The 23,319-nt window shown below is 37.3% G+C and overlaps 1 protein-coding gene across 1 annotated transcript in view; it reads right to left on the reverse strand.

Annotated features, from left to right (window-relative positions):
* LOC107671654 (transmembrane inner ear expressed protein-like) overlaps window positions 1–23,289 on the reverse strand; it is a 25,036-nt gene extending 1,747 nt beyond the window's left edge. The window contains exons 1-4 of the mRNA XM_016464561.1: window positions 23,189–23,289; window positions 18,528–18,707; window positions 11,736–11,853; window positions 10,922–11,071 (exon numbers count right to left, since the gene is read on the reverse strand). Of these exons, the coding sequence (XP_016320047.1) occupies window positions 10,922–11,071; window positions 11,736–11,853; window positions 18,528–18,674 (415 nt within the window). The 5' untranslated portion in view covers window positions 18,675–18,707; window positions 23,189–23,289. The remainder of the gene's footprint in view (window positions 1–10,921; window positions 11,072–11,735; window positions 11,854–18,527; window positions 18,708–23,188) is intronic.
* Between the last annotated feature and the right edge of the window lie 30 nt (window positions 23,290–23,319).

Below are 23,319 nucleotides of genomic sequence, written 5' to 3' on the forward strand. Positions count from 1 at the left end.
TGCTCCGAGGGGCCATTCTTAGCAGATGATTGATACTAGGACGTGTACAAGCTCTGTGAGACACACATGCTGCTTGAAAGAATAATATTTGTGTAATGTTTAATAACATGCATTTATAATTGGACCAAACATGACAGAATCCATATGTTAGACAGTAAACGGATGAGCAACCCAAAATTTGAGCTAATGTAACGAACTCAACAAATAAATGAAATACTGTAACTTTCAATAAGCAATTCTTATGCAGTAGTTTATCACATTTAAACATGTCGCCTTCAAAGTGTTTGTTCAGGTGGAAAAATGCTTGTATATTTCCAAACACAGAGCAGCAGCCATTTGAAAGCTCACATAGGCTTTAAATGTGTCCATTCTGTCTGTCACGAAAGTGTAGAAATGCAATGCGACGTGTCATCGGGTATGAAAACTGTCATTTGCACAGATTTTCCATTCATTCAGCAGCTATTAGCACAACAGTCACACATACAAAATAATACATGCCACAGTTCATGTCTTAAAAATAAAACATATCTGAGCATGAAAGAGCAGTGAAAGGCATGGAAAATATTACATCTCTATACTGTGTAGACAGTTATTTGGATATTTTATTTCTGATGATTCTTGATTATTTACATCTCATTTTGGGGAGAAGATCATGCCTGAGTTATATTTTCATGAACGTTAAACACAATTTCCCCTAAATTCTTATAACTGTAACACTATGTTCTGGCTACATGATTAAAATCCTAACTAAAATGTCTAACATGAAATGGCTGTGGTGAAAAAGTACCGTATTATTTGCTATGAAACAACAAAGGTTGTAGTCCTGAGGAGGTCTTTTCAATCCTAAAGGAGAACAGAGGGGTTTCCGTTGAGCTTTTCAGCTGCTGCATGTCCGTGTGGATGATGTTGTCTGTGTAAGTCAGCATTAAAACACTGCAATCATCCAACAACTGTTCTGTGTCTAACAGCAATGTGCGGAAATCGCCTACCCTGTAATTACAGACCAGAGCTTCATCTTCTCAAAAATGCCTGCTGTATAAATATTGACAAATTAAATATACCGTATTACTGGGACCCAATGCTTTTCTTTTTTCCATTTATTTATTTGTTTATTTCAACTTTGAAGCACAATTTTACAAATACAGGACATATGATGAGGAACTTCATTGGAAAAATAGATCTTTTGGTGTAACACAAGGCTGTAAAAACGACCTTTAATAGTAACCAAAGTGTGTGTTCGGGTTCATCTTACAACTATAGGAGTAAAGTTTGAAGACAAACTTTGATGTTGGCTTGGCAAAGCTTTGTCTGAAAGTTTCAAAGAACTTTTAAAAACTTGAAGTTTGAAGGTTTTACTCAAGAGAAGGTCAGTAAAATTTTTGCTAACATGTTTTAGCACAATGCTAGCATATCGTTGACATGTTTAACAGGTTGATAGCATTATTTAGCAAGCTTTAGTATGTGGAAATATGTTAACACATTGCTAATAACATATTGCTAGCACTTTTTAGCATGTTGGTGGTATTATTTAACATATTAGCATGTTTTAGCATATTGCTAACATGTACTGGCATGGTTTAACACAATACTAACATGTTTTAGCATGATTTAGCTCATTGTTAACTTGATTCCAGCATGTTTTCCCTGACCTAGGCATGTTTGCTGAATTTGTGTGTGATTGTTTATGGCATCCTCTGCAGTGGTTGGTTTAGTTTAGCTAATCTTGCTTCATCACATAATTTTGTGCTATTATGCGCAGTAGAGAGAGAGTGTAATGCAGGGGTCTTCAAGTGAAATTGCTTGAGGTCCAGCAATGAACCCTCCTCACCAGCCGAGGTCTGGACAATTATATACCTAAAAACATGAATTGATGGGTTTTGCAGACCAGGGTATCTGCGGGATATTTAAGCTCATATTTAAGACTTTTTTGAAGACCTTTTTAAGACCTGCACAAATGAAATTAAAATGAATGTAAAAAGCATGATTCACAACTCAGATACAGGCAGGGCCGGTTCTAGACATTTGGAGGCCCCCCACCCCCAATAAAAAGCACTTGAAACAAATATGATTCCTGTACAACCTTTAATTATACATTTAGTATATTTTTACTTATACAGTACCAGTCAAAACTTTGGACACATGACTGTTTTTAATGTTTTTGAAAGAAGTCTCTTATGCTCATAATGTAACACCCCTGTGGACTGTTTGTTGTGGTTTCTTCCCCTTGTGTTGGTTTAGCCCGTCTAATCATTAGTTAATTACCCTCATTGTGTTCACCTGTCTGCCCCTCGTTATCTGCCCTATAAGTTCCTGTCTCTTGTATTCTAGTATGGTTGGTTATTGTGAATGTTACCCCGAGTGTGTGTCTCCTCTACCCGAATCTGCCTTGTTGTCTCTACATTAAATATCCTTATTTGAATCCTTGTCGTCCTCGTCATCCTGCCTGCCTCCACACACCTTGACCGTGACACATAAGGCCTGCATTTATTTGATCAAAAATAACAGTAATATTAACATTATTTAAAATTATTATTATAATTTAAAATAATGGTTTTCTATTTTACTGTACTTTAGAATATAACTTATTGCTCTGATGCATAGCTGAATTTTCAGCATCATTACTCCCGTCTTCAGTGTCACATGATCCTTCAGAAATCATTCTAATATGCTGATTTATTAACAATGTTAGAAACAGTTGTGCTGCTTAATATTTATTTTATAACCTGTGATACTTTTGTCAGGATATTTCTGATGATTAAAAAGTTGTTTAAACAAATAGAAATATTTTATAACAATATAAGTCTTTCACTTTTTATCAATTTAACACATCCTAACAACAATATAATAATGGTTCCTACACCCTTACTCTAAATAAATTTTCAGCACCAACAGTTCTTCTTTTTTATAACATTTTGCACAACCTAAATGGATTCCATGGCTGAATATAATAATGGTTCCTACACCCTTACTCTAAATAAATTTTCAGCACCAACAGTTTTTCTTTTTTATAACATTTTGCACAACCTAAATGGATTCCATGGCTTTTGTTTCTTCAATTTACTATGAAATAACGTCTAACCTGCGTGGGGCAGATAGCCGTGAGGTTAATGATTTGGCCTGCGGGCTCAAAGGTCAGAGATTGAATCTCAAGGTTAGTAAGGAGTGTGAGTGAGACCCGTCTTGGACAATTACTGAGACGACTCCTTGTCTCTGCTCTTCAGTTGTTCCAGCAGTTCTGGGCCTGAAACCAGTCATGCTCTGGGTAATTCATTAAAAGCATGGAAGGCAAACATGGATAATGAAATACTTCTGCAAACAGTTCAGCAAGCTTGGAAGTTTTCAAACCGATATTAATGCACAGTTTTGTGACAACAATCTACTGCTTAGTATCCAAGAACAAGCTTGACAAAAGAGACAAACCAACTAAAATAAGCATTTATACAACTGAACTATTTTCATTTTTTATTCTAAATGAAAACCCAAACCAACAGTGTTAACTTTCAAAAACTCCCCAGTTATGAAGTAGTCTCGGGTTATTTGAACACATTCCAGTTTTTTTAAGATGATGTAATGATGTTACCAGTACTTTCTAGTAGCCTAGAACTAAAAACATCGACGTGATACACTCATGGGCGTCAATCACTTCACTAAATACTTGCTGGCTAATAAATAAATAATTATGAATCCATCTGTTTTCAAATCCACATCATTTGAATATCACAACATCAATGTCTGTCAAAAATCACGTGCACAACACATGGTAGTATTTACGGGAAGCAGAGGTCCAGCGAGAGCACGCATTGCCTGGAAAACCTACGCTACCAGATGTTTTGACTATGTCATCGCTTTCCAAGAAGAAGGAGAAAATTGCGCCGTCAGCATGCTGTCTGTCAAAGAGAGTAACGTACTTAATACATAACGCATATGATTATAAATCTGGTCTTCACTTGCTGAAATTAAATCGTAATTATCAAAGAACTGAGGAAAATACTTCACACTGGATGCTAAAGAGAATAAAAGCCAATCCAATTGAAAGACTTCACCGTGTTAGTTAACATAGTACAACATATGTTTGTATAACATGTGTATGTTATTTGACGGACGGATTTTTTATGCACAAACTATATATTCTGAAAGGCAAACTGGACTAAGTTTAAAACTAAGAAAACACCTTCATGATTGAGGTGATACCTTTGTAAAAGTTGATGTCGCTGTAATATTCCAATAAGTTTAATCGGGTGCAAGACACATTGAAAACAGCAGTCATGCTTCGGATCATTCCTGAGTTTCTCTTTGGGATCCTAGAAGTCTCAGGAGGACTTTTAAGTTGTCCTAGGATTAGGAGACACTTTTAACATTAAAATGCTTTGTGAATTACTCTTAAATTTATGAGCCATAAAATTAGAAGTGACACACCCCTATAATTTTTAAGAGTTGCTTAAGAGTTTTTAAGAGGAGAAACTTTTAGCCTTAAGATTTTTTGCAAATATGGCCTTTGAGAAATATGGCCTTTGACAATAGCGAATCGCTATTAACTAGTTGCTTATTAGCATGCATATTTACTGTTTATTAGTAATTATAAAGCACATGTTAATGCATGGCCATTTTCTAGATTCCTTAAGCATACCTAAACTTACCTACTACAACAACTACCTTACTCACTATCAATAAGCAGCAAATTAGGGAACTCAAACCTTGTGTTTTAGTAGTCCAATGACCTCTTATATGTCAAAAGATCAGGGGAAATTTGATTTCTCAATTTGTGACCCCTTTAAATAATGAGCTTGTAGTTTGTCAAAGATACAGTGTCAAAAGTAGCTTTCTTAACAATGAACGAAAAATGTCTCTGTATAAACACATGTACATGGTAATTATGGTGTAATCAGATAATATATATCCAGGATAATTCCTTACCAGTTAAAGACATTGTATGAATTCAATTGCTTTAAAGTTAAACAGTGAATAACTTTTAAGAATAAGTCTTTTTTCACTTCATAAAGCATACCACGACAGACAAACAGCGTGCTGTTTAAATCAAAGTTTTGATCACAAATACAGTATACCCTCGTGCTTCATACAGAGTGAAAGATGTGATCGTAAACCACACAATCAGGATGCTCCTCTCTGAATGATATTTAAATCACATTTTTTTATGGGTGACCTAATTAATCCATATGTAGCCGCAGTGGAAACCCACTGACATTATTTGCATAGCTGCCTGTGAAAAATGCACGTGTCCACAGAACGAAGCCACAAGTGTGTGATACATTCCATCTATGAACATAAAGAACAGGCAATCGCATGGTGCCTGATGAGGGGATCTTCCTGTGCTAAATGGTCTCCGTGGCATCTGGGAGAGTCCCATTAGAATGTTTTTAGCTCTAATGATGAATATAATTAAGTCAGGGTTCGTGTTGGTAAGTGCGAGCCTCAGTGGGTTTGTTTGTTTCAACCATACTGCGTTATCCTTGGCACTGTGTGTGCGTACAGTTCTCCACACCTCATTCATGTGCGCAGATGGAACGTCAATGTTGAGTTCCATCTCATGCATATTGCAGTTTTCTGAGGCCCGTTGCGCTGTGAAAAAATTATTGCCTATTTACAGTCTGTCAAAGAATGCTTTATCAACCATGATCCTCTTGAAATAATGAGGCTACAAATATTCTTCTTTTTGACAGACGATCCATAATGTGACAGTGCCACAGTGGACCAATGTAGAAATTTGCATGCGATGCTTGAGGAGGGTTTTTATTTTTATCTTCATGTGTTAAATATAAGCCTTTATTCCTGAAACAATCTCAACACTGCTGCAAAAGACGCTGCAGTGATTGATGGAATTGTCCATGTTTTCACTGTTTTATATGGTAGGAGGCGCTATTACACATCTTCTCAAAGAGTACTGAATCTCCGGATCAAAACACAACGAAGAAGAAGCAGAAACAAGAGATTGCAAAGTGACTTGTGACTCACAAGTCAGTCAGAGATCTCATGGTATGCACAGCATACGGCCATGCAGCTGCAGGCATCACTAATCATATCAATATTCATAATTATGTAAATGTTTTAAATAGGAGACATCAATAAGCAAGATATACAGTCCTGGTCAGAAAGACAGTTAAAGGTTATTTTTTTATTCAGGTTTAAAAGGGACAGAGACAGACACACACAGTATTAAATAAAGTCAACATGAAACAGAATTCACAACCCGTTTTTGTGTTTGGAAAACGCTATGGACCTGTTTTATAGAAGATGCATTAAAAGGCATTTTCAGAAAGAGATATTAACATTGACTTGTGTTGTGTTGAGAGAGTCTTTACAAGTGTGTCTTCCAAAGCATAGCGCAACTTACAACTGTGATTAATAATGTGATTTATGCTGAAATACGAGTCTATCACATATTAATATTATTTACTGGTGATGTACTCAGAAATATGTGCTATTACAAAGCTGCCAAGTGATACAAGCAAGACCAACTTTTATATTCTTACATGATTTCACTCTGCAAAAGTCTACCTCAACCTTTCTGAATGTCAAGAGAATTCATGAGTTTATGTGTCAAAGAAACCTTATTGTTTCAATAAGTGGTTTATGCTTGAAAGGCTGTTACGTTCTTATGCTGCGCTTTAGTGGACTCTATAGAGAATGTCAAGGACTGCTTCACTTATTCACAAAGAAGTCACACTGCCAACATTGCTCAATATGATCTGCTGTATAATTCAGGTTTATTATGGTAAAATTTGCAGATTTAAGCAAATGCAGTGACAACAAAATAAAATATGTGCCACCAGAAAACAGCCAGCATGTTCTGTGTGTGCAACAATGACTCTGTTTTCTTCTGCAGAGCTGCTACAGCTGAAATTGAAGTCGGTTCATAATTGATAAACTTTGACACATTTCTCTATTGTGTAAAGAGCTGTATAAATAAATGTGACTTGAATGTGAGTAGCTTTCCCAAAACTGGCATACACACACACACTCACACACACATACATATATATATATATAAACTAAATTAATTTTGCTGATGAGCCTTTAAACTCTAAGTTGTGGGAGAGTGGTCCTCAAAGGTCCAGTTTATGGATCTGGTACATCAATTTATTTATTTTTTTCTTAGAAAAACTGTACACCAACGAATCATGCATAATAAGAGCAGAAAGTTAAGTTAAGTTAAGTTAAAGGGGTCATATGATGCGATTTAAATTTTTCCTTTCTCTTTGGAGTGTTACAAGCTCTTGGTGCATAAAGAAGATCTGTAAAGTTGCAAAGACACCAAATACACAACATAATGTTCTTTTTAACAGCATCATATGACCCCTTTAAGTTAAGTTAAGTTAAGTTAAGTTAAGTTAAGAGAGTAAAAGTATGGGGTCAATTCTGATTCAGCGTTGACTTTAAAAGACAGCGCAGGAAAAAGTAAAGATATGTGCTTTTTACTCATTGACTACTTTATATTTTCTAAGATGCACCTAAGGATTCACTTGCATTTACATTTGCATCTTTCACTAACATATACTGTACTGACAGCAGATTCTAATCGCAGGCAAAACTTAACCTCAAAGACACTGCGAGCAGCATATTTCACCAGTTTCATCATAGATAGCCTTTTCTACTCTAAGGCATCCAGGAGTGCAGGCTGAGGACAGGCACGCAGAAAGAACAGGAGAGCTCGAGTGCATTGGTCTAAGTGACTGGATTGGCGGGTTCATCTTCTTCCCTGTCCACAGGAAGTTGTCCACTATCATGAGCCTGTACCTGCTCAGAGACTGTCTGCAGAGCTGACGCTTCCGCAAGAGCTGAGTAAACACACAAGAGATGTGAAGAGGGAAGAGAATACAGATAAGCCGAGGGAAAGATCAATAGCACTGGAAAAAAGACAGATGACATTAGACACATCAGCTGAAAGAAAAGATTTGAAATGAAATGCAGGAAAATATAGAAGAAATGTGTAAAAGGAAAAATGACAATTCAGTGGCGATGCATGGCTTTTCTAGATTTCTATCAGAATGGAAATCTGCACAAATCTGCATGCCTAAGGAAGAAAAACAGTGCAGGACTTCTGAATAAAGAGTTGTTTAGCCAGTGATCCAATGCCATGCTTAGCGTGACAACTTTAAAATACACCAACAAGACGTTTTTATTCTCTACTAAAGGGTCAATACCAGCTGACAGTACGTGTTTATTTTTTCACACAAAGTGTTAGAATTTTTTTGCTGAATAAAATGTTTCAATGACAAATTTTCATTAAGCACCGAAGGTCATTTTCCATCATGAGAATTTAGAATTAAAAAAAAAAAAAAAAAAAAACTATTTTTGACCTCCTACTAGATATTGGTCCGATTTTCACAAAAATTGAACCAGAACACACAAACAAATTTGATGAAGAGCTCGCCAAAAAAAATGTGAGGCTATATCACAGCAGCACTTTAGCGTATTTAGACCAAACTTGCTGTGTGTTATAATAACCATGACCTGAGGGTACCTTCAGAGTTTCAGCACAGTTCCACCTAGTGGTCAGGAGATATGAAAAATTGACTTTTTTGCTCATAATTTCATAACGGTTTGGCCAAAAATCACAAGGCTTCTCTCTTTAGATTCAGAGTAGCATACCAAGTCAAACAATACCCAATATTCCCATGTCGGCCATTTTGTGCATCAGCCATTTAGAAATTTGCCGTAAAATGCTATATTATATGAATGCATTGGTGTATCATTACGAAATTCGGTATGTCTCTTCGGCACGATACCATGAAGGTACTGAAAAAAGTTTTGGGGCAGCACCACCTACGAAAAAGGTTATGGATTTCATATCGATAGATCTCATTTTTTACGTCAACAAATTTGATGGCATGTTGCCAAATTGCATCTGAGGCTATATCTCTGCGAAGCTTTGTCATATTGACACCAAACTTTATGTGTCATTGACATTGTCACCTCACACTGAACACACCACATCAATTTGATTTGCCACCTACTGGTCAAAAGCAATAAACCATTAAATCATGTTACTACTGGTTTTACTTATGGTTTTTCAACCATTTTGCTTAACATAGCCTCTAAATATCTTTATTTAATCATTTTTGCCATTTTTTCCCCAATATTCATATGTCTGCATAGGTTGATAAACGTCTCGGTTACTTGTGTAACCCTCGTTCCCTGAAGGAGGGAACGGAGACGTTATGTCAGTCGTGACTGACGAATTGGTATCTCGCCCGAGAGCCCAATCACCTTCGAGTGTTAACTAAACAAGCCAATGACAGTTGGCGTGCGTGTTTCGCCACGCGCACCCCGCCCCGCAGCGCGGGTATAAAAGGAGAGCGCGTGCAAACGCACATCAGTTTTTCGCTGAGGAGCCGAGACGACGTGCCCCGGCCGTACAGCGGTGGTACAGCAACTGTGGCGACGGGACGTAACGTCTCCGTTCCCTCCTTCAGGGAATGAGGGTTACACAAGTAACCGAGACGTTCCCTTTTCGAGGCGCCCCGCGCCAATGCCCAAGAAGATGCCACTCCTCTCGTAGAGTGAGCTCTCACTCCGAGGGGGCAAGGTAACCGTTGGGCCTGGTAAGCTAAGACTATAGCTTCCACTAACCAGTGGGCAAGTCTTTGTTTGGAGACAGCCTTTCCCTTCTGCTGTCCTCCGAAGCAGACAAAGAGCTGGTCTGAGGTCCTGAAGCTCCGCGTACGGTCCACGTAAATGCGCAGAGCACGAACGGGACAGAGCAGAGCGATGGCTGGGTCTGCCTCCTCCCGGGGCAGCGCTTGCAAGTTCACCACCTGATCCCTAAAAGGCGTGGTTGGAACTTTGGGCACATATCCAGGCCGGGGACTCAGGACAACGTGAGAGTTACCCGTACCGAAGTCTAGGCACGAATCGTCGACCGAAAATGCCTGCATGTCCCCTACCCTCTTGACCGAGGCCAATGCGGTGAGGAGCACTGTCTTCTCCCTGTCCGAAGAAAGGCAAGATCCGCCCACGGGCTGAAGGTGTGACGGCAGAACGGGGTGACAGAAACCCGGTATGTGCCGTGTCGCCATGCCCATCTCGGGACCCGGTCGTGACGGAGGAGCTAGAGCGGGGCATGGCAAGGGGGATATCCCCCCGTTTAATGAGGAGGTATCTAGACCGCAACATCGCGATGGTCATGTTCCCGCACTGAGAACATGTCTCATCCACGAGCGCTGCTTCAGCGTGCTGAAAGCCCAAGCACGAGACACAGCGATCGTGACCGTCAGATGAAGCCAGGAAACGACCACATCCAGAAACGCACGAGCGGGAAGCCATCTTTAAAAAGACGCCCGTCGCTCGTGGAGCTCTTTTAGAAAGGAAAAACACTCTTTTAGAGAGAGCGCTGAAGCGCCCAGGGGAGGTCGCGGCGGGACCGCAGAATGGAAGCTGCAGCTCGCCGAGGTTTCAGGAGCCTGAATGGCAACCCCCGCTGACACGCCGTAACACCAACGCCAGCCGTTTTTCAAAACACTCGCGGAGATTTGTCTTGTAGAAGGCTCGGCTCCGAAGCGAAAAGCTGATGTGCGTTTGCACGCGCTCTCCTTTTATACCCGCGCTGCGGGACGGGGTGTGCGTGGCGAAACACGCACGCCAACTGTCATTGGCTTGTTTAGTTAACACTCGAAGGTGATTGGGCTCTCGGGCGAGATCCCAATTCGTCAGTCACGACTGACGTAACGTCGAACGTGACTGACTGAAAGGGAACTATTCGCAGCAGCGTATGTATGTATTCATTCATTTACTTAATAAAACAAATAGTTTAATGTAAGTAATACTGGGAATATTACACAATGGGATAATGCAAATGAAACAGACCAAAATAACAGACAAAAACAAAGATGATGGTCACAAATCAGACAATAACAGTGTCAGATTTCTATAATCTTAAAGAGCAAATAGCCTGTGTGGCACTTACCTCCCGGCATCTCTGTGAGCTCGTTGAGGGGGGGCACCGTCTCCAGTGTGTTGGCATAGGTTTTTGCAGCTTGTCTTTGTACATTCCGAGCCTCTATCTCTTTTTTTGTTCGTGGAATTCGGCATTTGAAGATGCAGCACAGTGTTATTACTGTGAAATGAGGAAGAAAGCTTTGAAATATTTGAAAGAGTTTTCCTTCACAACAGGCAGCATATCATATCTCTTTGTTATGTAATTGATATTTTCCTCTTGGGAATTTCATTAAATCACTTAATGTGATTCACTATATGTAAATAATTTTTTTTGTCATCTATTCATGTGTATTCTGAATGCAAATATGTGCAGAGCTTGCCATTTTAAAGAGGTCACCCACAAATTAAAATTCTGTTATCATTAAGTCACCCTAATGTCAATAATAATTATACTTAAAAATAACATAAAACCTATTTCTTCTGTGGAACACAAAAGGAGTTTTTTTTTTTATATATATATATTGGCTGCTCTTTTCCACGCAGTTAACAATGAATGGAGACTGGAGTTTTTGAGCTTCAAAAACGACACTGCATAGGTTTCATTAAAGTTTTATAACAAAGTCTATAAAATTGTGTGCTATATTCCAAGTCTTATGAAGATAAAGTGCTCTTTGTCACTTTGGAGCTTGACAGCCACAGTGCTCACATTCATTATATTGAAAAGAGTGGCTAAAATATACCTTTTGTGCTCCAAGCACGAGACAAAGAATGTCATATGGGAACAATATAGTGAACAAATAGTTATAGTAAATGATGGATTTTTTTTTCTTTTAGACACTTACTAATTGCTAGGATGAACATGGAGAAAATGCCTACAACCTGCCATAATCGAAGACCCCAAAACACCACTGATTCTGAAGTGACTGGATCTGGCTTTTTTGGAGGGTCTGTTGGCAGAAGCTGCAGGGATAAAAGAAAAAAAATTATATTTGTCCTACATCTCTCGTAATATCCAGGTAATTGCACCACTGAAAGGGCAGCAGCAGCAGTGATTAAGAAATTTTAAACTACCACTTTCACATGGTGATCACATTGGAAAGAAGAGAGGCAGAAACATTTGAGGCTGTAAACTGCTTACAGTGAATTTTTAGACAAAAGTGTTTTCATGCATTAAACATGTATTTATAGCATTTGAAATGTTTTATTGATCGATTTAATGTGTCCTGTGATCATAATCAATATCAGTTCCTTTCAAAAACACAAAACTTTTGAATAGTTAACTCCAGCTTTGACAGTTTCAAGAGGCCTGGCACCATGTGTGACAGGAGCTTTAATGTGAAAATGTGTTGCTTTTGTTTAAATAATTCAGTATATATGTCATACAGTACGAATCATTGGTGGTCAGTGTTGACATGTTGACGTGTTGTCCAAGTTCCTCCACACAGATTATCACTCCATATCTCATTTGAAATCTGCACTCCTGAACTATTATACCTGCAGACTTCACTTGTCCCCAGTCCCTAGGCCTGAAGGTCATATACTGATAATAAATCTATGAGGTCCTTGTTGATACAAACCAGTGTTCATGGGAACTGTACTGTCCACATAAAAATGTATGTGGTCGGTCATGCAATGACTATGTCCATCTTCACATAGTGACTCAAAATATATCTTCCAGTCTGTCACCTCAAGACATTTTGGAGACCAGATTCTACTAGTTCTGGTGGTGACAAGCAGAATGATGTCTGTTAAGATGTCATGTACCAACATGACTGTAGTTTAATCTGCCAAGGAGTGACATGTCCTTTTGACACATGCATATAACGAGTACTGTATAGTGCACACACAAACAGATTTAAATTTGTGAAGGTTGAGAGTAAACATTAATATATAATGATACACATGGTGAAGGTTCTGACAACTGTTTTGCCACCAGTGGTTGCACAGGGCAAAGTGCACACAAACCTATAGAGTGAATTAGTGCCACACCACGTAGGTTAATAATTTTTTCTATTAATTTTGTCCCATAGGGATTTAAAAAAAAAAAGTATTTGTTAAAGCAATATAACCTGCTACGAGGAGAATCACAACATTGCTCTCTGATTGGTTGAATTTTCTGTACAGCATCATAGGTTATGTAGTTTTTCACCAGGTATTCTGCTATTAAACACAATTATTTAAGGCATAATTGTTTAAAACGAAAGCATATACCATCTATTAAAAGTTGGTCTGTATTTAAAGGTTTATCAATCAATTTTCAAGAAAATTAATGGCATTTTTACTTCTGGAACCTGACTGCTGTGCTCTATTGTCTTCTGGTTTGTTACTTACTGAACGAAATCAATAGAGCCCACCCAAGTCTCTAAGAATCTGATCACTCAAAAAAGTAACAGCACATTTCTCCTCAACAAGCAGCACAATCATATACGTAAATGTAAATGATGCACAATAAATTTTAAAATGTAGGGTAAAGGGTTTGTTCGAATCTCCAACACTAAGTGTCACCAAAAGAAATAGTGATGCTTGCCTTAGCAAAAAGCACTAATAATTAGAATTGACTTATACCATTAGTATTTAGAATTGACTGATTAGCATGATATTTTTGCTAGATAAAGGGTAACATTTCCATCAGCGAGGCTGGAGATAGGACATGTCCCTTCAGCTAAAAGTAAATTACTATTGATGTTTCTGTCTTATTCAATAAACCCTGAGATTTTCACATGGTCACCTGCTATGGTACATCGACAGACAGTGTGCTGAATGCTCATTCAGACATTCATAGCATGCCACCTGTGTTTCTCCAGTTTACTGCACAAGCAACCTAACAATATACATGCAGAAATTCTTGTTGGATTCAAAGTAAATATACAAAGAATACGCCTCGGAGCATATGTCTGATTGATAGAACAATATCTCAAACAGAGAATGAGGGGAAATCCTTTTTATTTCACTCAATGTGTAATATCAGCAGAGCGCAGTGCCTCAGGGATTTGTACTGAGCCCATTCCTGCTGTGCATAAATATCATTGAAAACTAAAAGAAATGCCTACTACTCCCTCTATGATTAACCAAGTCCTGTCTGTTCTTCAGAGCTGCATGGCCACTGGCCACAACATTGACATCAGTCAGACAGTTTGTGACTCAGTAATCCTTATTTTCATTCAGTATTTTCAGCTGAAACCAAATAGCAGAGTTTCAGTCAAAGAGAAACATCTAAAAGGCATTCTACAATAACATATTCTATAAATGTTAATTATATATAAATATAAACTACATATACATATATTACTGTGCAAAATCTAGGAACATTAGATGCATTACAAAAATATTTGTTTGGGGCTTTGTGTTCTAGTAAGAATATATTTATTTAGATTTTGATACATTACTTCTACAAATATTGTAATAATCCAGTAATATTTTTTCATGAACAATGAGTCTTACATTAAATGGTATGGTAATCTATAATCCATAGAACAAACTGTGGTAACTTTTCCAAGATGCATAGAACAACCTCGACAACCTGGCTGTTCAAGTATCGAGGAGAAGTTTCCATAATTTTTCTTTAACACAGTCTCTTGCACAGTATACTGTATATGCATGTATTTTAAGTGAAGGGATGTCACAATAGTAATAGACTATAAATTCACATTAAATGTTGTTGGTCAGTTATTACATATGTTGGGATGAATAGTAAAGATTTGCATGAAATCTAATTTAATTTAAATAAAAATCCTGGAATTATTAAAGAATAACTCCATTAATTATGATTATTAAATTACCACAACAACATGCTACTGCCTTCTGCCCAACTGCCCCAATTAACATTTCAAATAAATAAATAAATATCATGCCCTACAAATCTACATTTTTTTTGGCCTTATATACAATAAACTATAATCTGTTTAATATGATTTATTTCATATGATGTTTAACTGTTGTTCAAACGTCAGACTAAAGCTATTCAATAAATGTTTTTGATTTTGATTTCAATTTTTTACATCTGTGTTAAAGAGAAGTAACATTGTGGTATCTTATCCTATTATGTATTTAGTTATTTATTTTAGTTTAATTTTTTGGCATTATTGACATCTATTCTGATAGAACTTTAGAAGAAATTATATAAAATGTAAAGTATATGTAAAGTCAAAAAAGCCACCAAAAATGCACTTAACTGGTGCATGTGAACAAACAAATATCTTTATAACCCTTCTGTTTTCAGCTTTTGAGTGAAAAATTAGTATTTGAAAACATCAGCATTAAGGCAGATAAAGCATGACCTGTTAGATATAAAGATTTATTGGGTCATTCAGTGTTCCTGACAGACAATCAATCATGAGATGCAATCGCTATTGTGTGTGGCACAGACTGTTTGAAGAGTTCAGCTGGCAGTAGATCACTTATTGATATTTTTCTTTGTAATGCACTTCATCATGTCCCTTCTCTTCTATCCTCCAAAGAAACAAAATTGACTTTTATTTAATGTACCATCTTTAACAACTCTATGAACAAACAGCAACCAAAGACATCAGAACTTTAAACATTTAAACATCAGAACTTTTTGAATTTCCCGTTGGGATGAATAAAGTATCCATCAAATTCTTATATAGTGTATTTCATAGCATGAAGACAATAAAAACAGAGAATTCATAGTTATTTTCTCAAGTTTAGAGCTTGTTCTTCCAGCATGACCTAACATGACACAACTTACAATACACAGACTCCCTGCAGCTGAAAACAAATCAGTATGATCATGGTGTTTTATATGGGTGTCTATAAATATGAATGAATGTCATCCTGTTTTCCAATTCAACTCTATTGCCTACTGAGTCCACTGGAGCACAAAATGTACCCGAACCATATTTGTGTTCCTAAAGCTGCTCATGTTGGAGTTAAACACTGTACCAGCAGAGAAAATTGGAGGCACCTGGATAATTGACCCTTTAATGAGTGTTTAATTAGCAGTGGGTGTAGAGAAACGGTACATCTGACACCTGCTGTCAAAGTCAACTAGGAAGAAACCTGTAATATTATCAGTTATGAACGTAAAAGTCCTAAGCGCTTGCCAGCACCTTCAAGTCTCATGTCTGAGAACAACCAGTATTGTATTTGCATGACTATATTGGCATTTAGAAAGCATGCCTTGTTGTTCATCTGCACTGCATTCTATTTCTATTCTAACTTTGCGAGTACGTCAGCTAGCAGTCATTAGAGTATTAGTGACTGTCTGCGTAATATCTGCTAACACTTTGTTTTGATGCTCCTCAACGCACATTCTACTATGTCACTTTGCAAGTACATGTCAAATTATTCTACTATAATTTAATCTACATAACCTAACAGTATCGTAATACTCTAAAGACTGCTAGTTGACATGTAGTTGCAAAGTTACTTATAGTTAATAGAATGTCTAAAGTTGACAATCAAAATATCAAAAAATTTAAAAAAAAAAAAAATCAAAAGTATGACCCTCTTTTTTGTATATTTTCTTAGCTTGTTTTGACTCAGTTTGGGTTAAATGTCTGACCCAAGATGCCATTTTTCAACTATTGTTTAAAAAATGTAATATAACTGTGTTAAAAATTTAAAATGAACCCAAAATGTAAAATTACAATTGAAAGTAAAATTACTTTAAAGGGGTCATATGATGCTGCTAAAAAGAACATTATTTGTTGGTGGCAGCAACAATAAAGTTACGCCTTCTTTCTTTGAGTGAACATTTGGGCAGCGTTATGCAAATCTTCCCACATCGTGACGTAGACATGTGGGGGCGTTTAAACGAGGTGTTTTAGGAGGGCGTTGACTAGTCAACTTTTATAAAGAATATAAAACTTTTTTTGGGTTTTGAGACTTTAGTCTTTGCAACTTTAGGGATCTTATCTATTCACGAACAGCTTGTAACACTCCAAAGAGAAAGGAAAACTTGAAATCGCATCATATGACCCCTTTAACACACGCAGTATGACTACAGTAAAAGTGCAAAAAAGAATGGCAAATCGACAGTCATACAGTTTATACATTTAAATGAAGTTGCTTTTTAACTTGTTCTCTAAATTTAATCCGTTATTCAAAGAACGTTGTTGAATAAACCTTGAATAATTTACATTTAAGGCCAAATTTGACCAGTTATTTCATTTATTTTTTCTTTCGCCAATGAAAATACTCCCATTACGGCCAAAGCCTCAGGAGTGCTGCCAAGAAACACACAAACTGAAAGCCTAAAATATACACTGGAAGTCAGGAACAAACTATGTATTGTAGCGAAACGACAGGATTAAAGCGTTTTCAATCACTCAACTCGAGAGCCATTCCTACTTTTCCAGTTCACGCTCACCAGTCACCTCTTTACTTCGATTAGTTTCTTCTATTTTCCAGAGATACACCTGTCACGAGTGCCACGAACACAGAGAGGTGAAGTGCTGTCAGCATGCTCTCTTTTACAACCGCATTCCCAACCCAGAATAGAGGGGTTACTGATTATGAACAATTATCAACCCAAACTGGGTCAAATCAACCCAGCTTCCTCACCCAGATGCACTTAGAATGCATATTTTTAAATAAATGTAACAATGTTGGCCATTTAAAATCTAACAGTGACAATGTCAACTGACCTTTTTGATCTCATTTGTAAATGATGATCGTTTTGTAAAACACGAATGATGACCCTTATCTTTCCTAAGTGAAAATGTTGCCATTTCTGTAAATGTTTCCTGCTAACATTGGTTCCAAAGACGATAATTTCTCATGGCAACAGCAGCACTGCTAGATGTGATGAACAGGATGTCCTTAAGCAGTCAATTAAATTTAAACAGTCATTCATTGTTAAATCATAGATGATCGATTTAGGCAATGACAGCTGCTGGATGGTGCAAATCTTCCTCCGTGTGGACTGACAATATCACATTATCAGGGAACAATGTAAACAAGTTCACATTGCAAGGCCAGTGCTGTACTAAGCATTTGGAATGTCTCCCCAATTTATAGCACATAATAGAGACACTGACCACCAAAAAACAAGTAGTAAGTGGAACTATGAATTTAAATATAAACCTTGAATTAGGTCACATGTGAGAGTGCAAAATCGTTTTAATTTTCTGAGGTCAGCCGAACTAGATTTCACATTTTCAAGAAAATATAAGTGGATCTCGCCCATGCAGATCTCACTGTCACAATGCTAGGTATTCTATGTGGCTTCTAGCAAGATCTGGGTTGCTGTTGCATATAGGTTGTTACTGGCTGGCTAAAGTCAATATAAAATATTCTGGTCCCTAGAAAGGCTTCCGTTTTTTCTTCAGTGACAGTCTAGTTTAATTCGTTGTTTGTTGTTTCATTTTCCATGTTTTCAGGCAAAGTATTGTCTTTTTGTCTGACAGACGCAACAGAGGTTCCTTGCATTACTGTACTTTCTGCAAATAGCTTTTTAATAGCCATATAACTGTTTCTGAAACACCATTAGCACTAACTTTGAGGTGTAGTTAGAAAAATCTATTGCAGGAATAGATGTGTTTTTAACGCTGCCGTTGTGTCAATGCATTCAGTGCCATAAAATTCAAAGCGGTTCACGCTAGCCTGTTCAATACAAAGAGAGTTGCAACAACAGTGCAGTTTAGGGGCCATAAAATCTATCCAGGTCTTACCTCGGGGTCTGGTATCTGGGCAGCGGCGTTGAAGATGTGGTGTGAGATCAACACAGCCGTTACGCTCATCAGCAATGGGACGAGGGTTGGCGGTTGATGCCTAGGCCCCTCCATCGCCATTTTCCCTCTTCTTCTCCCGCGTCTCATCCCTCCCCCTGCTGCTTCTTTCTGCCCGGAAAACTGCGCAGGACCACAATAGTGCAGGTGATTGATAGACGTTCAGTGCGAAACGGCCACCACCTCCCCTACATGAATGTTGCTCTGGTCTCTTGCTGTCCTAATGCTTCCAAACAGAGAAGCTGCGCTCTCCGCCGCAGAGCCCGAACCAGAAAGCCAGCCACTCGGCTAAAGGCCATTAATTAATTAATAGCCCCGGTGTCATTTACAGCCCTGCCGCCCAGTGCACAGAGAGGTTACAAGAGTCGTGGGGGGAAGGGAGTTACACGGAAAGACACAAGTGGATCAGAGGAATTGTGTAACACTCTGAAGACACTTTGTATTTTGATCACACACTCATGTTGATGTGTGATGCCTGCTATGCGATCTGCATATCTCTGAACACAGTTGTGTTCTGAACACGGTCCACTGAAATAAGGACAATTGACTTATTTTAATTATTTGCTTTTTCCAACATAAGCTCATTGAAAAAACATGCCTCTATATTTTTGCAAAAACAGCCTACTGTATACATACAGTGCTTAACAGATTTATTAGACCACCACCACCCAATGTAAGGTTTGTGCCACAGCTGCCTTAAACTTAACAGTATTGGTGATTACCAAAATCACTTTTTATGTTTCTGTAATGGTTAATCCACCAGTAAGCTCTTTAGTCACAGTGGTGTTTCTAATGCTAAAATATAATTATTGTTGTTATCCATGAATTCTTGAATTTACTGTTTAACAAGAAAGGCAGAAAAAATAGTAAAGCGCTTTATTAATTGTTTTATTCAGATGCCCAATTAGAGTCAATAACAGCAGAGACTGTGGAAAAGTACATAAACAGCAATATATATATATATATATATATATATATATAACATAAATATACAATATACAAAAAGTGGCCCAAAATATATTTTGAAAATATTTTAGCAAAACATTTTCTGGCCATTTTTTTGTATGATTTTAAATATATTTTAAAATATGCATATTTAAAAAAAAATTGTTTGATACATGGGAATACTATGTTGTGACCTTAAAACACTTTTACCATAGTGCATGATTTGTAGACCATAATGCATTTTGTTGTTTGCATCACATACATTTCTTCATAAAATAGGATTTTTATCTTACGTTTGCTTTTGTTTACACTATCAGTTATGTTTAGGCTTGGGTTTAGGTTGTATTTTATTTTTAAATGCGATACAGCATTAACCTTTGACATTTTATTTCCGAACAAGACTTGGAGCAACACAACTAAGAGCTCTATATGGTAGTCAAACATACAGCAGGTGTAACAAGAGTTATTGAAGTAGAAGGAGAAGTAGAAGGGATCAGGCAGGTGAATTCACACAGAGAAGATCACAGAGATATTAAAGTGCTAAATTATAAAGAGCCTTAAAGTGCCAATTTATGTAAAATCTTGAATCTGGTCATTAACCGGAAGCCCGTGGAGCTGTCTAAGGACTGGACACGTGTGCTCAATCGATGGTGATCATGTAATGATCCGAGCTAATGAATTATGGACAAAAGCTTTAGTGAAACACCACTGAGAAAAGAATTACAACAGTCAATACGAGATGTACCTAATGCATGTATAAGCACAGCTATGGAAGCCCTTTTCCACTGAATAAAAAATAAAGGTAATTACGACTTTTTATCTCACAATTCTGACTTTTTTCTCGCAAAGCTGAGTATACATCTCGCAATTCTGACTTCTTTTCTCAGAACCCCTGGTCTAAAGCTAAGGTTTAGCTCTAAGGTTTTTTTTCTATAATAAATAAAAAGAAAACAAGTATACAGAATAGAAATAGAATAGAGAGTGCTAATGTTAGAGGGTCAAGGTTTACATATACTGTATATTTATACAGCAGTTCGTTCTGGTTCTCAAATCTGATTGGTTGAGAACCGTGAGATATTGTACTGGTATTGCTACAGGAACGCCCTTTCACCGTTTGTATCCCTCCGCTTCTCGTATTTCTCACAGCGAGTGTCATGGCGGACGCCCAAATCCACTAAAATCTAAAAATGATACTGTTTTTGAGTGACGAATATGTGTGTAAGCGTGTGGTTATTCTTTGCAACAACCCTACTTTTAAATCGACACCTGCCATGGTGTTTCTAATTTGTCGTCTCTGATAAATGACATAGCATACCTGGTTAAAGATGTCACCGGTCTCCAGTGACAGGTATACTGGACTACCTTAATTGGTTCACACGACTCAAAGACAGCTAGTCTTGGCAGATGAAGAAAAAGTCACTGAATTACACTTTCCGGCCACCCGCTGCACCTGTAACATGATGTATGGTACAGACCAAGCAAACCCAGATGGTGTTTAGTAACTATAATGCTCTATTAGCAGTTGTTCTCTGTGATAGATCCAATCCAGTTTTCATGTGGAGCTTTCATTTTACAATCATTATCTCAAGGCCAATTTTAGATTCATAGTCGCTGGAACCACAGAGAGCAATCTTGAGATAAGTGTGTCATGGAAAAATCGCTTGAGTGATGGGAAACAAGCTTTGAGAGGACAGACTCATACAGGCCGTGAATCGAGAATGCTTCGTTCATCCAAAAATATGAGCTCTCCACAGTTTGTTTAAATTGCCTAGTAATAGGAACTGACCCTTTTCTTTCATTAAGCTCAAAGAAAGAGCTACACCCGTGGGATTGTGGAAAAACGGCATATCTGTGTTAAAGTCGTGCATGAGCTGCCACCCAGAAGGCCCCTCATAAAACATGCTGCCAAACCCTAATGCTGAGAGCCGTGCTGTGGTGCCACTGAGAGCCCCAATCACAGCCTGCGGTGCCCGTCTGAACGCCAAGCTTCTTAAACGCTGTGCCGGCAGTTTATTGTGCTTCTTTCGTATGATTTTGGGTCAGGGAAACAACATTTCTGCTATTATGGGACATTACAGTTTATCATTAAATTGTTTGGCGGTAACACTGTGTATTTCGTGTTTCATAATCTCATGCAAATTCACCCGATTTAATGAGCATCATTTATTTTGATCCTGATTAAGGGATCTGTTGAGCGTTTCTCCACCTCCAGTTTGATATACACTGCCATCTTGTGGTTAAAACAATGACTACAGCACCAATTCAACTGAAAAGTGACATTTGCAAATTTTTAGTAAAATGAACACAGGAATAAATCAGAAAAGAAAAATGGCAATTGATCTGCTGCATACTGATTTACCATATAAGACAAACACGGCTATGATTAACCCTATAACCCCTATTTATACGCAAATTTCTAAGGCCTCTAAATGATCAACATGATCAAAACTTGGTTAAAAAACATGTTGCACACAATCTACTGCATGCTTTCTGTCGTCTGATTGATAGTTTATACTTTTTAGCAAGTAAAATACCTTTTAGTATCATTTTAAAACATCTCCCTTCATGCTTCACATGTCTTTTTGCTGTGAAATTGTAACCGATTTTTATAAAGTAAAAGTAAGAATAACTTTTATATTGTTAGTAATGTTTAAGATGAACACTTGGACTGAAGCAACTTTATTTTTATTTGGTTATCCATACATTAGAAAAATCATGTTCAAATGTGAGTCTCAAATATGATCATCAGGCTTTTCAGGAATGTTTCTTTGTTCATCTCCCAATCATCATTCCATTGCATTGCATTATATGTTTTGATCATCAAACTAAGCATTTAAATATCATCTTACTAAGACATAATATTGGGTGATATAGAGTGACAACTCTATATTTATATCATCTATATCTCTATATTTATATCACAACTCAATATTAATATAATTTTATGTAAGTATCTGCTATACTTTTATAAAGATCTCATTGATTTACATTTCAAGCAGAATTTCATGTTACTTTTTGTCCACATAAATACCAGTATCTACACCAAATCACATATTTTTGATAATTTTGGGCCTCTGAATAAAATTAAGCATTCCTCCTCAAGTTTGAACTCCTTATTCTCCTATATCATACTATTATAAGCCATAAAAGCCTGATGTGTCAAATATGATATACGAATACAATTTTGAAAGGTTCGATAAACTGTTCAATTCTTTTTTCTTTTTTTTTATTGAGTGCAAATAGTTTATTTTGCTTATGCACTGTTGTAATTAAAACAGTATGAACATGTTACAATAAGATTTATTCATTCTGCAGTTTTAATGCCTCATTAACAAATAGCTGCTTGATTTAGGCCTAGGTTATTTGTTTGTTTCACAGCACTTGATTACGGTGCCCATGTAACACACTGTGCATGTGACTATATTTAATGACTATAGTAATGTGTACAACATTCAATCATTTTTAAATACAAGCTAATTAATTAATGATTGCATACTGATTATTACATGTTTTTTCTGTATTTGCAGTGTAGCCTGGAAACTGTCATGTAAAATGTGACCTGATACGGTTTAGTTAACCAACATGCTAGAGTTTCATTTCTTTCATACTTACGGTGCAAAATGAATACATGTATTCACACAGCTGTGATTTGCTCTCACCTCCTTCACAACGCCGTCAAAACTGGAACAGTCCACTTTAACCTCTGCCTGCACAGCGGGGACTTATTTACCCAAGTTCCTGGATGTAGTCAATGGTGTGGAGGAAGCACTGGTCCGGAACGAGGGAATAC

The sequence above is a fragment of the Sinocyclocheilus anshuiensis genome, unplaced genomic scaffold (genome assembly GCF_001515605.1).
Source record: "Sinocyclocheilus anshuiensis isolate Anshui unplaced genomic scaffold, SAMN03320099.WGS_v1.1 scaffold524, whole genome shotgun sequence".
NCBI lineage: Eukaryota > Metazoa > Chordata > Actinopteri > Cypriniformes > Cyprinidae > Sinocyclocheilus > Sinocyclocheilus anshuiensis.